This window comes from Muntiacus reevesi, chromosome 7 (assembly GCF_963930625.1).
Source record: "Muntiacus reevesi chromosome 7, mMunRee1.1, whole genome shotgun sequence".
Taxonomy (NCBI): Eukaryota; Metazoa; Chordata; class Mammalia; order Artiodactyla; family Cervidae; genus Muntiacus; species Muntiacus reevesi.
Genome location: NC_089255.1, coordinates 9,287,819 through 9,309,068, shown reverse-complemented (window position 1 = coordinate 9,309,068; position 21,250 = coordinate 9,287,819). Strand labels below are relative to the sequence as shown.

The 21,250-nt window shown below is 35.8% G+C and overlaps 1 protein-coding gene across 2 annotated transcripts in view; it reads left to right on the top strand.

Moving 5' to 3' along the window:
* AP3B1 (adaptor related protein complex 3 subunit beta 1) overlaps nucleotides 1–21,250 on the top strand; it is a 232,757-nt gene that overhangs the window by 106,553 nt on the left and 104,954 nt on the right. For both annotated transcript variants that reach the window (XM_065940360.1, XM_065940361.1), the window contains 2 exons: nucleotides 2,823–2,932; nucleotides 9,941–10,117. In XM_065940360.1, the coding sequence (XP_065796432.1) occupies nucleotides 2,823–2,932; nucleotides 9,941–10,117 (287 nt within the window). The remainder of the gene's footprint in view (nucleotides 1–2,822; nucleotides 2,933–9,940; nucleotides 10,118–21,250) is intronic.

Sequence of the window (21,250 nt, the reverse complement as noted above, 5' to 3'; positions counted from 1 at the left end):
ACTTGTATGAGGTATTAGAATAATCAAATTCATATAATTCAAGAGTAGAAAAGTACTTGCCAGGGGCTGGAAGAAAAGGAAAATGGGCAGCTACTAATCAGTGAGCATCACGTTTTACTTAGCAAGGTGAGTAAGCTCTGGAGATCTGTGTAACACTGTACCTGTAGGCAGCAGTAGTGTATCATATGCTTAAAAATTGGTTAGATGGTAAATCCCCTGTTAAGTGTTCTTACTAAAATGATTCTTTTTTTTAAATAGTAGGCTGTAATTCTTAGAGTCAGTACAGTTAAGTTCTGTTGAGGACAAGGAGAAAGCTTGGAAAGGCCCAGAACACAAGTTCATTTTGTATTTGTAGTGGAGTGCTGAGGTCCTTGAAAGCCAGGAGGTAGCATAAAGGAAAAGTAGGGTGGAATTACCCAAAGGGAATGGGAAGGCACCCAGGTTAGGTAAATAGCACCCCACCACCACCACCACCACCACCCCGCGAGATGCTCAGGTCCTGATGCCTGGAACGTGTGAATATGTTATATAATGTGGCAAAAGGAACTTTACAGATGTGATTAAGATTCTTGAGATGGAGAGATTTTTCATCCAATAATCTGGGATCTAATGTAACCAAATGTCAGAGGCAGAGATTAGAATGATGTCTTTGCTGGAAGGGGGCTTGAACCAAGGAATGTGGGCAGCCTCTAAAATTTGGAAAAGGCAAAGAGTGGATTTTCCCTTAGAACCTCCACAGAGCACTTAGCCCTGTTGACACCTTGGTTTTAGCTCCATAAGACTTATGTTAGAGTCTGGCTTCAGAAGTGTAAAATGATAAGCTCATGTTGCTATCAGCCACCAAGTTTGTGGTAATCCATAACAATAATGATCGGAAAATAAGGTGGCACCAAAGGTTAAATAATGCCAAATTTTATTTCAACTATAGTTAGGGTTAGTCAACCTTGCCTGTACATGTGAATAATTAAAAATATACAACTTAACAACAAAAAAAACCTGGACTAATTTTGCAATAATATATTTTATAAAGATTTTTATACTATTGATTCTTCAAAGCCATTACTTTGCATAGTAATTTCTTACATAACCACTTAATGTTTCCTAGCAGAGGGTAAGTTTGATGAGGGCAGAGTGTCATTCTGATTTGTCTTTGTTTTCCTCATAGCTCCAAGAGGTGGTCTTTATAAAAGCAACACCTGCTCATAGTCACATAGAACATTAGAGATAAAATGGTAGATTCTAGTTCTGAGTTTGAATTCTCCAGTGCATCTTTCTTTCTTCATCTTTAAAATGATGATAATAAGGTGCCTACCATAAGTTATTATGACAATTAAAAGAAATACATCATTTCTTAAACTAAAACATTGGGCTTCCCTGGTGGCTCAATGGTAAGGAACCTGCCTGCCAATGCAGGAAATCAGATTAGATCTCTGGAGAAGGAAATGGCAACCCACTCCAGTATTCTTGCCTGGGAAGTCCCATGAACAGAGGAGCCTGGCGGGCTACAGTCCATGGGGTCGCAAAAGAGTCAGACATGACTTAGCAACTAAACAACAATGGCAGCAAACTAAAACCTTATGAAGTAATGGTATATCATTCCCATGAAGAAATATATATAATATGAAATACATACTGTAATAATAATTAGAATGATAGAAAATTTTGCTTGTATTTTTAAAGGGAGCTAGATAAGAAAATCGGAGAAGGCAGTGGCAACCCACTCTGGTACTCTTGCCTGGAAAATCACATGAACAGAGGAGCCTGCTAGGCTGCGGTCCATGGGTTCGCTAAGAGTTGGACACGACTGATTGACTTCACTTTCACTTTTCATTTTCATGCACTGGAGAAGGAAATGGCAACCCACTCCAGTGTTCTTGCCTGGAGAATCCCAGGGATGGCGGAGCCTGGTGGGCTGCTGTCTATGGGGTCGCATAGAGTCGGACACAACTGAAGCAACTTAGCAGCAGCAGCAGATAAGAAAATATATTTCAGAGAAAATGAGTAACAGAACCCAAGTCATGGCATGTTTTCAGGATAATATTAAAATAAACCTTTATAGTGTATACCAGGGAATCTCTAATATCCATCAATCCCAGCTGATAAAAAAAAAAAAGCCAGAATAATAAGGAAAGGCAGTGTTGGTGTCTTTCTTTGGTGTTGGTAACATTAGTAATTGTTTATATAAGATTCATCCCATAAAGCCAGGTGCTCTGACTGGTTTATTGTGTTTCACTGCTGGTGCCACCACAGACATTTCTCTGGACCACTAATTAGTCTATAATAATGCAATCTCAGAATCCCAATTTGAGGGTCTGCTTTCTGGAACCACTCCTAGTACCAGTTACTGTTGTAGTTAAGGCCTTGGCAAGAAACGGATGGTACACTTTAAAGAGATGATTGAAAAGAGTTTAATGAAGGAGCTGTTTATTAATTGTGGGTGGGATTAAGGGAGACCAACAAGATGTGCTGTAATACCCTGGGGCTAGCCGGCTGGTAGAGATGGGAAGCCTTTGCCATGTCTAGAACTAAAGGGAAAGGGCTTGAGGATTGGGAGCAGTTATCAGACCCCGAAGGAGAGAGCCACTCTCAGGAACTGAAACCTTCAATGGAGAAGTGCTAGCACTGCTAGGGAGATCTGGCAGGAAAGTGATCCAGGTGTGTGAATATTCTCTCTTGTTTTAGTTTTTGCCTAATCATTTAAGAAATGTAGAGTGTTTTGCTAAATTAAATTTACATTTTACTAAAAATACTATGTTCGAATTGAGTTTGAATTGATTTGAAATTCATATTTAAATATGAATAATCTGATTTTTTTTCCCCAGAAATAGTTGTTGCTGAAAGTGTGGTTGTTATTAAGAAATTGCTGCAAATGCAACCCATACAACATGGTGAAATTATCAAACATATGGCCAAACTCTTGGATAGTATCACTGTGAGTACCAGTTAAGAGGTCTTTGCTTTCAGTACCAGTTGAACTGAATTGTATTTAGTAAATTATGGTTTTGTTAAAATAAATAGACTTACTGAAGTATAATGAATAAGAGAGCTGCACAGTCTGGATTCTTGTTCTGAGATTCTGCCCTGTTGTGGAAGAAAATCACAAATCTGAAAGAGGGAAAGGTTACAATAAATATTGCACATTGGATTGGAATTGGACATGTCAGTGTGAACTGCATTTGTTTTTATGTAGAGAGCTAGGTGTGTTGGAGTACATATGTGCAGGTATGTGTGTGTGTGCACACATTTGTATGTACATATGAATACATTCATGAGTATACAAAGAGATGTTTCTTATGTGGCCTTTAAGAGGACCTCCGTGCGATGATAACCCCAGTGACAGCACACCTAGTGCCCAGATCCTGTTTGTTTTCTTTTGTTTTAATTGAGATATAATTTCATAGCATAAAAGTCACCCTTTTAAATCTTGAATCAGTGACTTTTGGTGTATTCACCAGGTTGTGCAATTCCAGAACCTTTTCATCATCCCTAAAATCAAGTCCTTAAGCCAAGGTTCCTGATCCTCCCCGTACTTCAGCCCCTAACAACCACTAATGTACTTTCTGTCTCTGTGAATTTGCTTTTTCTGGACATTTCATACAGTTGGAATCGTGATACATGGCCTTTTGTGTCTGGCTTTTTTCACTTTAGAATGTTTTCAAGGTTCATGCATATTGTACAAAGTAGTACCACATCCCCCCTTTGGGAAGACTTTGGTTTTTAAATTCCATTTAGCATTTAAAGAACCCAGGACTCCTTAGAGAAATGGCTGATTTTAGAGCTGGGCCATGGAAAGAACATCTTGTCGGGCCATAAAAACATGGATGGCTCTGCTCACGGAATGGTATAGATGTCAGAATTTAAAAGAGTTCCCACTGGCTAATTTGAGCAACAAAATAAATATTGGTAAAAGGATTGTAACCTATCGAACAGGGTAAGAATCTCTGAATCCAAACTGGAATGGATGGATGAATGAATGAATAAGTAAGAGGAAAGGAAAGATCTTTTGTTATATTCTTATCACAGTTCTTTTTCTTCATATCTGCTCTTAATTTTGGTTAATAGTCAAAGTCAGGACTTCTTCCAAAGGCTGTGTATGAGAGATTAAGAGACTGGATTTGAAAATCACATGACTTGGGTTCAGATTTAGTCTCTGCGGTTTACTAGCTTTGTGATCTTAAGCAATACTTGACTTCTCCTTGCTCCAGTTTTCTTTTCTGTAAAATTGAAGCACATATACTAATGACTTTATAGATCTGTTGTGAGGAATAAATGAGTCAACATAAATGAAACACTGAGAATAGTGCTTAGTGTAAACTTTTATTATGATCATGGCTATTGAATTTAAGAAGCATCCTTGTTGCTCTTTCTGTTTTGATCATTTATTTAACATAACTCCTATAGTGTTAATAATATATCAGGCACTATTCTAAGCACCCTAAAAATGTAAATCATTAATTTTAAATTATTACAACTCTGGAAAGTAGGCTCTATTCTATTTTGCATAAAAGAAAATGGAAGCAGAATTATTAAACTTTCTTACAAATATAGAGCAACATAGAGCAACTTAATTCATTTCAGTAAAAGTTGTTTATGAAAATCAAAAACGGCAAAAGAAAAATATAAAATGTTACAATAAAAATTTTTTAATAAAATAGTTTTTAGAAAAGGAAACCGAGGCAAAGATAGGTTAGGTAACATGATTAAGGTCATATAGTTAGTAGGTCTGCTTTCTTAACCAGTACATTATGCTGTATTTGTCTTCCTTTTCTAGTCTCTCTTTTTTGTATCCAATTCACTTGACTACTCACTGACCTGGCCAGGACTTTGTTGTTGTTTCCTTTTGATTCACCCAAATTGTTGACAAATTAGGCATTAAATTGGTCCGTTTGCCCATATGTGGAACAAGTGTTTGACATTTTTTGTCAGTGATCTACTGATAGGAAGTAGGAGGGTAAAACTTTTTCCTCATGTCTACTGAGATAGGTATCCAACATCTCTGTGTAACCAGACATCAGATTTCAGTAGTATTTTAGTCATTGTAACAATCGCAAATACTCCTACAGGTGTTTAGATCCTGTTTAGACAAGTGTTACATCGCTTAGTAAGACCCACTTTTCTAAGTAAGAACTAATGAGCCAAAGCTGGAAACCCTAAATCAGGGCAATCAAAGAACAGAAGTATTTATACAAATACATGTATATATTTATACACATAATTAAATGTATAAAAATAGACTAAATGAGAACTCTTGAAAAAGAAGGGCCATAATATAAAGGAAATTCTAATCTGATACTAAAAATATTGAGCAGTCTTAGAAAATTTAGGGGTAGGGTATGATTAGTTCAGAATAAAAGTGTTTTGAAGGTGTCATGGGAGGAAGAGAGTAGAGGGAGGTGAGATTATTTTAGTAGTCTCATGTGTTTAAAAAGTAGTAAGGACTTCCCTGGTGGCTTAGATGGTAAAGCATCTGCCTACAATGTGGGAGACCTGAGTTCAATCCTTGGGTCGGGAAGATCTGGAGAAGGAAATGACAACCCACTCCAGTATTCTTGCCTGGAAAATCCCATGGACAGCGGAGCCTAGGAGGCTACAGTCCATGAGTCACAAAGAGTTGGACACTACTGAGCAACTTCCCTTTCACTTTTCAAGGTGAAAATAGGTTATCTTAGGGTTTTGAAAGCAGTGGGTTTTGGTAGGGGAAATAGTTATTTTTTTGCTTATAAATAATGGCGGAGAAATGTGTGTCAGGTTATGAGAGAGAAATAGGAATGTGGAGTTCTGTATTCCAGTCATCTTGTGCATAGTTAGTTGAGTCTTGTGCTATTAGTCTTGTTCTGGTCTTGTTAGAAGGGGAGAGGCAAGGCAAAGGAGTGTTAGGGCTTTCGGGGGAATGCAGTGGCTTACACACGAAACCTGTGACTGTACATGAGACCTGGATCAAGCAAGTGACAGGCTTTCTTGGGAAAAGAATTTGTTGTATTTGATTATGTCCCTGTGTGGGGTTCAGGAAAATTTTTTATTGCATCACCTTTCTCTACAACAGTTGATGGAATATTAGCCAAGTACATACTTCCTTACGATCTTACAGCAAAGCTTAGTTTTCTGTTTTTGTCAGATAGAAGATAACCATTAGTGGAATACAAAGTATGGTGGAAATTCCAAATTCACAAAAGGAAAAAAAAAAGAAAACCTAAATGTAAAGTAAATAATAAATGTTTAAAAATTAAAATGGAAGAGTTAAAATCAAGAAGTAAGATGGAAGACTAAAAATCAAATATATCCTACTCTAAATATGAATGGACTGCATTCTCTCATTAGAAGACAGACTTTGGAATGAAAAACGAAAGTCAGATAAAGGGCATTTATAATTAAAACACTGTATAAACATTGAAAATAGGAAAGTAGGGAAAGAGATAATCAAGTGAATATCAACAAGAATGTGAGATTTAAAATTAATTAAAGACTTTTAACAGGATAAAATGGGACATTATAAAATTCAAAAAGGCCAATTTACAAAGAAATTTAAAAACATATACCTACCTATATGTGCAAAAAATATGGCAACTAAATAAATATGTGAAGGAAAAATCTATGGTAAATGCAAGGAGAAATAGATAAAATACAGTTTTATTCTTCCAGAATGAAATTTATACTACCTGAGGATTGTTCTAACAGGGTTTCATATTATCTTGAATGGGATAGGTGAGGATTTTATGTTATAGAAGGAGAGTTGTTATTTCGTAAAGACGCTGAGTGATACTGAAGTACTGCTTTATGTACTTCTTGCCCAAGTGCCTGACTGAACGCCTGCCGTCTCACAAGTTAACTGCACTTGCCCTGCCACCCCAACTTAATTCACACTTCAGTTTTAATGCATATTGAGTCCAGATGCAGAATACTGGATCAGATTTGCTATTTGTATACAGTTTGTTTAGATGTCTTCTGATTGTGCCTTTGACAAATTTAAATAAAATTGATGTTTTTCAGGTTTTACCGTACACTATTGCATTGTGCAGTGAGCTGGTATTGTAATACAATAGCTTTTAAATTGAACTGCTTACAGAGTGATCTTTGAAATCGTTGTGGATGTCTTTCTATAACTGCTGTGGTCAGCTTGGAAAGATTATTTGTTCTTGCAGGCAGGTTAATGGGTTAAAATGGCAGTGGAAACTGCCTTCTGGTAGAAGGTTTAAAAAGTGCACTTAACCACTTGTTCAGGACATTTAGAATAAAGGATGAAGCAAAGTCACTTACAGCCCAGTTTGTCTTTGAAAATACTGAAAAGTAGAGGTTCATAATGAAAGTATTATATCATATGTGTGCATGTGTGTTATTAGTTTGGCTTTAGCCATGGGGAACAAAACGTGGCTAATTTTCTTACTGTTTTTTCAGTTGCTTCAAATCTTTGAAAATAGTGGCCACGGATTCATAGTATCAGTAGTGTACAAATAAGAGTCTTATAATTTAATAGGGAAAGGCAGGGCTGGAACCTGAAGATTTTATGATTCAGATTCCAGCCAAATGCTCAAAATTAGGTTTGTCAGTTTTCTAAATAAGCTTTTTAATGTCATCACAGAAGGATTGGTTTCAATATACTTACTGATATTACTTCCTATTGTGGAGAAATTTTCTGTGTTTTTAAAATGTTACTTGGAAATTTTATTACCTTAGTTCTAGACTCTCTGAATATTATTCTGGCCCTGCCACACCACTGCCACCATCTTGAGATTTTCAGTATGAACATTTAGAACTTACTGATTTTTAATTTTTTAAAGAACTCTATTTTAAATGTATGCACTGTGTTTAGAGTATTTGAATATTATTTTAATCTTGGTATATTAATGAATAGAAATATAAATAATCTCTTAGACCTTTGGGGGATTGTCCTTTTAACTGAAAAAAAAAAAGTGTATAACCGAAGGATTAAAGTGGAGTAATAGATTGTGATATGTCATAGAATTCTAATTTTTATACTAGCAATATATAATAAAATATTTAAGAAAAATAAATCTAGCATAACTGAAATCTGAAGTTGCTCATATATTCTTATTTAGAGGTACATTTCATTATGGTAGGCAACTTGAATTGCTTCATACTGGAAAATTTAATGTACCACTCAATTACTATTCTTTAGCCCAATTTAAAATAATAGATTGGAAGTAAGATCTTAATGCAGTGTAACCTTTGGAACATTGGAAATAGCCTCTTTCTTCCCAAAAATCAGTATACAGTAAGGATATCAATTTTATCATAATACATGAATAGATCCGTAATAGCATTTAGTATTTTACTATTACTTAGGCTTAGTACTTAAAATTATTATGTAAATATATTGATTTTCTTCTTTCTTACTAAACTTATTCTAATATTAATTTAAAGATGGTAATGTTAGCACTTTATATAAAAATGTGTACTTCATTTTAAAGATTTCTGATGACCTCATTCTGGTGAATGACTTGACTTAGTGATGTCTAAATAATTTTTTGTTACTTCTCAAAATGGGTATTTTGAAGGAATTTGAGATGGTAGATATTGTGATAAAATTCTCACTGTGCAAAGGTCGCCACTCTCACTTTCTTCCTTAACAGTCATACTGTGTACAGCTGTGAAACTGTAATGAAAGCATTGGGACTTTATTTGAGAAGTTAGAAAAGAACTTCATAAAGAGTCTTACCTCTTCTTGTGATGCTACTTCTTAATGATAGCCAGTGGCTTTTTCATTTATTATAAAAAGCAAATTTTCTATACTAGGTGAAAATGTTTGCAGAAACTAATTTGCATACCCCTTCAAATTCCTTTTGGAATAAGGGAGAATACAAATAAATAGTAATAAAACTAATTTGCATGCTCTAAATAAAATGTTCTTCTTAATGGTGCTGGTGGAAGGTTTCCAATTTTTAGCAAAGCATTTATTTTTAAGAAGCAAATTATATGGAAAGGTACTTTATTAAAAATATATAGTGAAAAATGCCATATTGGACAAGTTTATCTTATTCGTGTTTCTTTTATTGATGACCAAATAATAGACCAGCATTCATGATTTTATAAGCAGATCTTGGTAATTTTGCCAGTGCTGTAGATACAGATACGTAGAAAACAATAACAGTTTTGATTTGGAATCAGGGCCTTAAATGGGTCCTCTGTTCCTTTCTCTGTTTTGTCCATGGCTTCTCAAAATGTGGTTTGCAAGCCACCTGTCTCAAGAATCATCTGTGATGCTTCATGGAGCATGGATTCCAGAGCCCCATCATAGAACTACTGTCTTAGAACTGATACCAAAACCCTACAGTCCTCAGTTCAGTTCAGTTCAGTTGCTCAGTTGTGTCCGACTCTTTACAACCCAATGGACTGTAGCACGCCAGGCCTCCCTGACCATCACCAACTCCCGGAGTTTACTCAAACTCTAGTCCTAACCTTGGATGCTTTGTATAGGCATTGAGAGTTGTGAACCATGCCCTGGAGCAAAGGTCAGCTGACTTTTCCTGTAAATTGGTAGGTAAGTCAATATTTTCAGCTTTATGGGGAATGGCAGCCCACTCCACGATTCTTGCCTGGAGAATTTCATGGACAGAGGAGCCTGGAGATACTGAGCGACTAACACACTTGCTTCAGCTACTCTTCTGCAATTACAGCACAGGAGCAGCAGCAATGATAAATAAACAAATGGGCTAGGCTAGACAGATTTGGCCCAGGAGTTTGCAGATCTCTGATAGAATCAAGATTCTAGACCAGTGGTTTTTCCTTTATGAAATCAGTTTTAATCAGATTTTCTGATAACTGAAGAAAATCTGTAAATATAAGAGGACTTCCTGGATATATGTTAAATGAATTAATAGATGTAAAACCTTTTATAATATTTAAAGCCTTTTCTATGTTAATATTAAGGAGAGTATGATTATTTTATTTGCAATATTTCTATATTATCTGCTTCTACTATTAGGTTCCTGTGGCTAGAGCAAGTATTCTTTGGCTAATTGGAGAAAACTGTGAACGAGTTCCTAAAATTGCCCCTGATGTTTTGAGGAAGACAGCTAAAAGCTTCACCAGCGAAGACGATCTTGTGAAACTGCAGATTTTAAATCTTGGAGCAAAATTGTATTTAACCAACTCCAAACAGGTAAGAGACTAATCCTTAGTCTACCTATGTGGAATCTACTTTCTTCTTTGCTCTGATCAAGTAGCTGTGCCCATTTATAGATTAGTCTGTCCATTCAACAGTTACCAGGTGCCTGTTTCTTTAAGGTTTTACTTTAGATGGCAGTGGTGTAGAGACAGTGTTCTGGTCTAGTTGAGGAGAAAAACATAAAAAAATGAAATAGTACATAGTAAGTACTATAATAGTGTATTGTGACACAGTGGAACTCCAGAGGAGAAAGTTATTGCAAGTCTGAAATAGAATGAGGAGAGAGGTCAGACAGAGTTTCATGAAGGATAAGACTCCTGACTAAGTGCTTTTAAGGAATGGTTTACTATACAGAATAAGGAGAGAGGAGAACAGGGGGTCAGAGTCGTGACACACCATGGTGCCCCCAGGAAACTTAAAGCTGAGTTTGGAAAGGTAGGCAAGGGCAGGACTTGATCTGCCACGTGAAGGGAAAGCCATTAAATATTTTTTAATAGTGGTATAATTGACCATGTTTGCAGTTTAGAATATTGACTTTTTAAGTCAGTTGACTTTGTGGAACTAACTGTTGATTAGAGAAATAGCCTGTGTGTATAAAATGCATAGAATCACCTCTGTGTATAATATAGGATCTTGGTCATTCTTTTTCCTTTGTCTAAATAGCTGTTTAGACAAAGAAAAAAGAATGAGAAATCTCAGGTAACTCCTCAAATTAATTTTTGTATATTTTCAGGTTGTCTTCATTCCTAATTGTGATGTGAATTACATTAATATAGCTTTGGCTGATGGGTATATCAAATTTGTGACCAAATAATCACAAATATTTTGAGCATATTTCTATGATTTAGATTTTATCTTTACATTTTTAAGTAAATCTTTGAAAGGAATAAGTTAGTCATTTCCAAGTGTCATGTAAATTAATTCATGCAATGAGTTATTTTTTAAAAGCTGAGTAAAAGAGGGGGAAACTGTGCTTGCTGTTGAGTTGCTTCTTTATTGATAAAAACACTGTTTTAGCCTGACAGTCATTGTTTCTTACTGTTAGTATGGTATTGTGAATGTTACCATGACACCTAGAATATATGATTTTTATGGCCTTATTGTAACAATGGGCTTCGCTGGTAGCTCAGACAGTAAAGAATCCGCTTGCAATGCAGGAGACATGGGTTTGAACCCTGGGTTGGGAAGATCCCCTGGAGGAGGGCATGGCAACCCACTCCAGCATTCTTGGCTGGAGAATCCCCATGGACAGAGGGGCCTGCCTGGTGACAGTTCGTGGGGTCACAAAGAGTCAGACACGACTGAGCAACTAAACACAGCACACCATAACAATGGTTTGGCTGCTGTAAATAAATCTAGCTTACATAGTATCATCAAAGAAAGTAATACAAAATTATATGTCACTCAACACTGAAGTAGTTATATCTTACAAAACTGAATAAAGGTTCTTTGGAGCAACAAATAACCAGAAATAGAGCATAGTACTCTGTGTTCAGAAATTGTAAAGTGTATTCCATAACTTTTTATTCAGTGACTCTGAAGACAACATAGTTTGCATTCAGCTGGTTTTTTTTCCTTGAACTCATTTTTGGAGCTGAACTTCTGAAGTGTTGTATTGTGTATTTTAGAATGATACTTCTAGATAACCATAATAGACTTGACCACTAGCTGGTGCAACACTTACAATTAGAAGAAAAAAAAACTTATTGTTTTTAAATGTTTAAATATAAAAATAGATGAACAAAGGTATCCTTAAAGGTTGTGTTCTATTATCCAGTTTCTCATTTCTCAAGGAGTTTTAGAGAATTCATAAGTGAGAATTAGCACTAAAGAATAATGTTCCATTAACTTAACAGCATTTTTAAGTTGCATGATTCGTAATCTACTGGATATGAGATGAGACTAAAATTCTTGTAAATGTAAAAAAATATATTTTCTATACATGTTAATTTTAGCCATCTTTAAAACTCAACTAGGGAGACCAGGCCACAATGTTAGAAACCAATTTGCCATGATGTCCCAATATTTGTTTGTAGATCCAACTTCCCTGTGGCCTAGATCTCTCAGTGAGCATTTTCAGAATTTTTATTGCATTATTTAATTATAGGGGCTGCCTAGATTGATTTTTTATTAGATACAGGAATTGTATGCCTAAGAATAATTGAATAATAAACTTCGTTAATATCTCAAATGTCTTTATTTAGTGTAAAAGAGATTTTGAAACTTAGTCAACAGTCTGCTTTTAGTAGTATTGAGTAAATTCTTACTGGGCAACTGTAAACTCTGAGAAGATACAAAAGCGAAACAACTGTCTGAAGTCTCTGAAGAGTAATTAAAAGTGGGAAGATTCTGAAGGGAAACTGACTTCTCTGGGTCTGCTCCCGAATTCAGTCTTCAGTTGGCACGAGCACATAGAGACTGAAACTCCAGAAGGAAACGCAGAGTCCTCCTGCCTGAGGAAGCAGAGGACAGAGTTTAAGAAAAATACAGGGAATTCCCTGGTGGTCCAGCAGTTAGGATTCCTTGCTTTCACTGCTGAGGGCCCAGGTTCAGATCCTGTCAAGAAGCTAAGATCCTGCAAGCCGCTTGGTGGGGTCAAAAAGAGAACTACCACCAAAGATATTGAAAAGTTAAGGAAGAATTCTAGAAAGGAAAGAGCCAGTGTGAGGAGCCTCAAAATCTGAGTAATTCTGTCCAAGTCTCTGGCTGACACCTGAACCACATATATGCATGGTGGATTTAGAACAGCACAGTTAGTAATAAAGGAACTGAACTACAGTTTGGACAGCACTGAGGAGACAGTCTGTGCTTTGAATCCAACCTAAAATATAGCAAAGTTTAGGGTTTCTACAGGACAGCATTCATAATGTCCAAGATAAGTCCCAATTTACTTAACGTAAGAACTCAGAGAATTACTGTTTAATGGGTATAGAATTTCAATTTGTGAAGACATAAAAATTTCTGGAGATTAATGGTGGTGATGGTTGCATAACACTGAACTGTGTACTTAAAAATGGTTGCAATGTAAATTTTATGTTTATTTTAGCTTAATAGTGGACAAGAATAGGAAAACATGACCAGTTTTCAAGAAAACCAAAACCAGAAACCAACTTCTATATGACTCAGATGTGGAAATTTACAGGTATAAATTTGAAGCAACTTTTATAAATGATTGATGACGTAAAGGAAAATATGTTCACAATAGATGAAAAGCAAACTGTTAGCAGAGAAATAAAATCTAATGAAAAATAAATGGAAGTTCTAGAACTGAAAAATATAGTACCTGAAAAATCAACATTTTGTCTAGTATTACATATTCTTTAATATTTTAATTTTTTTGGCATGGAGATATAAAGCTGTTCATATAGTTTTTAAAAATTATGATTAAGACTCTGTAGATGAACTTTTTCTGTAAGTTTCTTTAATTTTCTGACTTTGGGCTCTTTCAATGGAAATTTAGAAAGCAGTTGGTATGTGATGACTACCTTAGAACTATTTAATGTCAATTACTGGAAGTCAGGTGGTAATCAAAAAAAGTACAGGTTCAAATATTAGACTCTCTGACTTCAAATTCTCTTTTACCACTTACTAGCTACATGACTTTGGGCTGATTATACAATCTGTGTAAAACTTAGTTTCCTAATATGTAAGGTGGGAGTTACAATAATATGGTCAGTTATTTATAATTTGACATATATATTCCTAAAAATCGTTATGCTCTACAGAAATGCACAAACCACAGGGATTATTGCAAAACTAGAACCAGAGATACAACACTCAAAAAATTCGTTGATGACACAGGCTTTATGCAGTGACATTTATAACCTTTCTTGAATAAATTTTCTTGGCATTGAAAAAGTCAGGATAAAACATATAAAGGTAAAACACTCATGTTGACCAAAAATATGTGTATACTGTAAAATTTTTTAAAATCTGGTTTTCTGTATGCTATCAACGAACTATGAGGAAGAGAAATTAAGGAAACAGTCCCATTTACTATCACATTAAAAAAAGAAATACCTAGGAATAAACCTACCTAAGGAGATGAAAGACCTGTACTTGGAAACTATTAGACACTGGTGAAAGAGATGGAAGATGTCACAAACAAAAGGAAAGATGTACCATGTTCTTTGATTGGAAGAATTACTTTTGTTAAAATGACCATACTCCCCAAGGCAATCTACAGTTACAGTGCAATCCTTAGCAAAATACCAATGGTGTTTTCACAGAACTAGAATTAGTAACTTCAGAATTTGTATGGAAACAAATTCCAAATAACCGAAACAATCTTGAGAAAGAACAGAGCTGAGGGAATCATACTTCTTGACTTCAGATTGTACATAAAAGTGCAAGTCGCTCAGTCGTGTCTGTCTCTTTGAGACCCCAGGGACTACACAGTCCATAGAATTCTCCAGGCCAGAATACTGGAGTGGGTATTTTCCTTCTCCAGGGAATCTTCAGATTGTACTAGAAAGCTATCATAATCAAGACAGTATGATTCTGTCACAGGAACAGACATATAGGTCAGTGGAATAGAATAAAGAGCTCAGAAAAAAACCCACACACTTATAGTCAGTTCGTCTATGACAAAAGAGGTAAGAATATACAATGAAGAAAAGATAGACTCTTTAGTAAGTGGTGCTGGGAAAGCTAGACAGCTATATGTAAAAGAATGAAATTAGGATGTTCTCTATCACTGTATACAAAAATAAACTCAAAATGGGTTATATACCTAAATGTAAGACTGGATACTATAAAACTCCTAGAGAAAAACATAGGACATTCTTTGACATAAATCACAATATTTATTTGGATCCATCTCCTAAAGCAAAGGAAATAAAAGCAAAAATAAACAAATTGGACCTAATTAAACTTAAATGCTTTTGCACAGCAAAGGAAACCATCAACAAAATGAAAAGACAGTCCACTGAAAAGAAGGTATTTGCAAATGATGTGATCAGTAAGGGGTTAATATCCAACATATATAAATAGCTCATACAATTTGATATCAAAAAAGCAAACAAACTTGATTAGAAAATGAGCAGAAGAACTGAATAAACATTTTTCCATTGAGGAAATTCAGGTGACCAACAGGCACATGAAAAGATACTCAGAATTGCTAGTTATTAGGGAAACTGGATGAAAACCACAGTGAGATAGCACCTCACACCTGTTAGAATGGCTATAATCAGAGAGAACACCAATAACAAATATTGGCAAGGATCTGGAGAAAAGGAAATCCTTATACACTGTTGGTGGGAAGATAAATTCATGTAGCCATGGTGAAAAACAGTATAGAGATTTCTCAGAAAAACTAAAAATAGAACTGTCATGTGACCCAGCAGTTCAAATCCTGGGTAGATAGCCAACAAAAAAACAAAAACAGAAGTACTAATCAAAAGATACACACACACACAAAAATACAAGATACGTGTACCCCAATGTTCATAACAGCATTACTTAACAATTGCCAACTTATGGAAGGAACCTAAGTATCTGTCAACCAATAAATGAATAAAAAAGATGTGATATACATATATATGGGGGGAGGGAGGGAGGGCTAGATATAGATGTATCAGTATAATGAAACACATATATGATGTATATATACATATACTATATAGTGTATACATACACATATACATATAGTGTATACATACACTATATAGTGTATATTAGATGTGTATATATGTGTGTGTGTGTATACATACATGTATATATGTATGTATATACACACATGATATATGTCTATAATGGAATACTTGCTCATTCAGTTGCTTCAGTCATGTCTGACTCTTTGTGACCCTACGGACTATGGCCCACCAGGCTGCTCTGTCCATGGATAATGGAATACTACTCAGCCATAAAAGAGAATAAAATTTTTGCTATTTACCACAGCATGCATGGACTTGGATAGCATTATGCTAAGTGAAGTAAGAGAATGACAGATACTGTGTGATGTCACTTGTATGTAGAATCTAAAAAGTACAACAAACTGGTGAATAAAACAAAGAAGAAGTGAATTCACAGACACAGAGTGCAACTGCTGGTTACCCGTGAGGAGAGGGAAGGGGGAGGGGTGACGCAGCGGTGGAGGGAAAGGTTACAGGATCTTCTGAAAGCCTCTCTGTGACACTTTTGAAAATTGTAAAGCAGTATAGAATTTAACCAGTCATTTAATAAAATTTTTAATTAAAAAAATTTAAAGCCCTATTTAGTCGTGGAATGATGAAATTGATTAGCTAGAACACTATAGCTGCTTGCATTTGCCCCTGATATACGTTAAGAATTCTGTGTAGTTCTAAATTTACCAAGCACATTTGCCAGTATCCTTCAGTTTAAAAGTTACAACCATGTGAAACCAATTTTATTTATTTATTTATTTATTTATTTTATTATTGTTTTTTTTATAATTTTTTATTTTTCAGTGGGTTTTGTCATACATTGATATGAATCAACCATAGAGTTACACGAATTCCCCATCCTGGTCCCCCATCCCACCTCCCTCTCCACCCGATTCCTCTGGGTCTTCCCAGCCCACCAGGCCCGAACACTTGACTCATGCATCCCACCTGGGCTGGTGATCTGTTTCACCACAGATAATATACATGCTGTTCTTTCGAAACATCCCACCCTCACCTTCTCCCACAGAGTTCAAAAGTCTGTTCTGTACTTCTGCATCTCTTCTTCTGCCCTGCATATAGGGCCATCGTTACCATCTTTCTAAACTCCGTATATATGTGTTAGTATACTGTAATGTTCTTTATCTTTCTGGCTCACCTCACTCTGTATAATGGGCTCCACTTTCATCCATCTCATTAGAACTGATTCAAATGAATTCTTTTTAACAGCTGAGTAATATTCCGTGGTGTATATGTACCACAGCTTCCTTATCCATTCATCTGCTGATGGGCATCTAGGCTGCTTCCATGTCCTGGCTATTATAAACAGTGCTGCGATGAACATTGGGGTGCACGTGTCTCTTTCAGATCTGGATTCCTCAGTGTGTATGCCCAGAAGTGGTATTGCTGGGTCATATGGCAGTTCTATTTCCAGTTTTTTAAGAAATCTCCACACTGTTTTCCATAGTGGCTATATTAGTTTGCATTCCCACCAACAGTGTTAAGAGGGTTCCCTTTTCTCCACACCCTCTCCCGCATTTATTGCTTGTAGACTTTTGGATAGCAGCCATCCTGACTGGCGTGTAATGGTACCTCATTGTGGTTTTGATTTGCATTTCTCTGATAATGAGTGATGTGGAGCATCTTTTCATGTGTTTGTTAGCCATCTGTATGTCTTCTTTGGAGAAATGTCTGTTTAGTTCTTTGGCCCATTTTTTGATTGGCTCATTTATTTTTCTGGAATTGAGCTGCAGAAGTTGCTTGTATATTTTTGAGATTAATCCTTTGTCTGTTTCCTCATTTGCTATTATTTTCTCCCAATCTGAGGGCTGTCTTTTCACCTTACTTATAGTTTCCTTTGTAGTGCAAAAGCTTTTAACTTTCAGTAGGTCCCATTTGTTTATTTTTGCTTTTATTTCCAATATTCTGGGAGGTGGGTCATAGAAGATCTTGCTGTGATTTATGTCGGAGAGTGTTTTGCCTATGTTCTCCTCTAGGAGTTTTATAGTTTCTGGTCTTACATTTAGATCTTTAATCCATTTTGAGTTTATTTTTGTGTATGGTGTTAGAAAGTGTTCTAGTTTCATTCTTTTACAAGTGGTTGACCAGTTTTCCCAGCACCACTTGTTAAAGAGATTGTCTTTTTTCCATTGTATATCCTTGCCTCCTTTGTCAAAGATAAGGTGTCCATAGGTTCGTGGATTTATCTCTGGGCTTTCTATTCTGTTCCATTGATCTATATTTCTGTCTTTGTGCCAGTGCCATGCTGTCTTGATGACTGTAGCTTTGTAGTAGAGTCTGAAGTCAGGCAGGTTGATTCCTTCAGTTCCATTCTTCTTTCTCAAGATTACTTTGGCTATCCGAGGTTTTTTGTATTTCCATACAAATTGTGAAATTATCTGTTCTAGTTCTGTGAAAAATACCGTTGGTAGCTTGATAGGGATTGCATTGAATCTATAGATGGCTTTGGGTAGAATAGCCATTTTGACAATATTGATTCTTCCAATCCATGAACACGGTATGTTTCTCCATCTGTTTGTGTCCTCTTTGATTTCTTTCATCAATGTTTTATAGTTTTCTGTGTATAGGTCTTTTGTTTCTTTAAGTAGATATACTCCTAAGTATTTTATTCTTTTTGTTGCAATGGTGAATGGTATTGTTTCCTTAATTTCTCTTTCTGTTTTTTCATTGTTAGTATATAGGAATGCAAGGGATTTCTGTGTGTTAATTTTATATCCTGCAACTTTACTATATTCATTGATGAGCTCTAGTAATTTTCTGGAAGAGTCTTTAGGGTTTTCTATGTAGAGGATCATGTCATCTGCAAACAGCGAGAGTTTCACTTCTTCTTTTCCTATCTGGATTCCTTTTACATCTTTTTCTGCTCTGATTGCTGTGGCCAAAACTTCCAACACTATGTTGAATAGTAGTGGTGAGAGTGGGCATCCTTGTCTTGTTCCTGATTTCAGAGGAAATGCTTTCAATTTTTCACCATTGAGGGTGATGCTTGCTGTGGGTTTGTCATATATAGCTTTTATTATGTTGAGGTATGTTCCTTCTATTCCTGCTTTCTGGAGAGTTTTAATCATAAATGAGTGTTGAATTTTGTCAAAGGCTTTCTCCGCATCTATTGAGATAATCATATGGTTTTTATCTTCCAATTTGTTAATGTGGTGTATTATGCTTATTGATTTGCGGATATTAAAGAATCCTTGCATTCCTGGGATAAAGCCCACTTGGTCATGGTGTATGATTTTTTTAATATGTTGTTGGATTCTGTTTGCTAGAATTTTGTTAAGGATTTTTACATCTATGTTCATCAGTGATATTGGCCTGTAGTTTTCTTTTTTTGTGGCATCTTTGTCTGGTTTTGGAATTAGGGTGATGGTGGCCTCATAGAATGAGTTTGGAAGTTTACCTTCTTCTGCAATTTTCTGGAAGAGTTTGAGCAAGATAGGTGTTAGCTCTTCTCTAAATTTTTGGTAGAATTCAACTGCGAAGCCATCTGGTCCTGGGCTTTTGTTTGCTGGAAGATTTTTGATTACAGTTTCGATTTCCTTGCTTGTGATGGTTCTGTTAAGATCTTCTATTTCTTCCTGGTTCAGTTTTGGAAAGTTATACTTTTCTAAGAATGTGTCCATTTCATCCAAGTTGTCCATTTTATTGGCATAGAGCTGCTGGTAGTAGTCTCTTATGATCCTTTGTATTTCAGTGTTGTCTGTTGTGATCTCACCCTTTTCATTCCTTATTTTGTTAATTTGGTTCTTCTCTCTTTGTTTCTTAATGAGTCTTCCTAATGGTTTGTCAATTTTGTTTATTTTTTCAAAAAACCAGCTTTTAGCTTTGTTGATTTTTGCTATGGTCTCTCTAGTTTCTTTTGCATTTATTTCTGCCCTAATTTTTAAGATTTCTTTCCTTCTGCTAACCCTGGGGTTCTTCATTTCTTCCTTCTCTAATTGCTTTAGGTGTAGAGTTAGGTTATTTATTTGGCTTTTTTCTTGTTTCTTGATGTAAGCCTGTAATGCTATGAATCTTCCCATTAGCACTGCTTTTACAGTGTCCCATAGGTTTTGGGTTGTTGTGTTTTCATTTTCATTCGTGAAACCAATTTTAAATGCTGAGTTCTGTATGTTTTTTAACATTCCATAAACTAATATATATGTAAGTTCATGTTAGGACTATAATTTAAGATAACTTTTTTATTATTTTGTGTTGATCTATATAATATTTGAAGAAGGCTATTGTTGAGCAAATAGTTTTTGCCAGTTTATTACTTGTCAAGAGTATTTAGGTAAAAATGTGATGCCCATGTTTTAAGCAGTTTTTTTAGAATATTGGATTTCTTCATATTTACAAAGCATTCCCCCCAAATTTTTTTCCCAGAATGATTCCTTAAATATAAACAGGAAAAGAATATGACATAAAAATTGAATATAAAGCTGTATATGTGCTATTGAATATTTCTGTTTATGGTGCATTATAATATTCTCTTCATCTTATATTTTTTTGATAAAACCCCTTTAAATGTACTGCTGAATGTCCAATCTGGTTTTGATTGAGCCTTCAGTCATATTGAAATGCCGTGATTGTTTACGTGATCGTGTCTGTTTTCTTTGTTACTGTTGCCCAGGACAGATTTGATTTTTATCTGTTGTCTCAGTGTCACATCCAGTTCAGGCTTTATCCCAGGGTTTTCATTTTTAATGAAGTTGTTGTTGTTATTGTTCAGTTGCTAAGTTGTGTTCAACTATTTGCAACCCTATGGACTGCAGCACAGCAGGCTTCCCTGTCCTTCACTGTCTCCCAGAGTTTGCTCAACTTATGTCCATTGAGTCAGTGATGCTATCTAACCATTTCATCCTCTGCCACTCCCTTCTTCTTTTGCCCTCAATCTTTCCCAGCATCAGTGAGTAGGCTCTTAGTATCAGGTGACCAAATCACTGGAGCTTCAGCCTCAGTCCTTCCAGTGAATGAATATTCAGGGGTGATTTCCTTTAGGATTGACTGGTTTGATCTCCTTTCTGTCCAAGGAGAGTTGCGTCAAAATAAGTCAGAGTAAGTTTGTAAATTTCCATGTTGGACTTCTAACCTTTGCTGTGGTTTTGTCTAGTGGCCTGTGAGACACAGGTGTAGTGAACAGAGATTTCGTTTTAAAATGAGAAACATTTAAATGGAAAGACTTTGTCTTTCTTTTCCCAACCTTTTTGAGATACAACCTGACTAACCTTTCCCGTTTAGAGCAGCATGTGGGATGTGTACTGAGAAAACGTGCCCTCGTAAGACAGGTCCCTCGTTTTCCCCGTGGTAGTGACATGAGTGTGTTAGTGTTTCATCTGATGGTAACTTGATGGTAGCCAGCATGTGTATCACAGCTTGTGCAAAGCATGAAGCTCCCAACTGTCAGTGGCTGGAGTAAGGGGAAAGCATGGGAACCTAGGGGTTGGTTGTGGACGAAACATGTGCAGGAGATAGAGACAGAACAATCTTGCTGTAAACTATTAAAGAG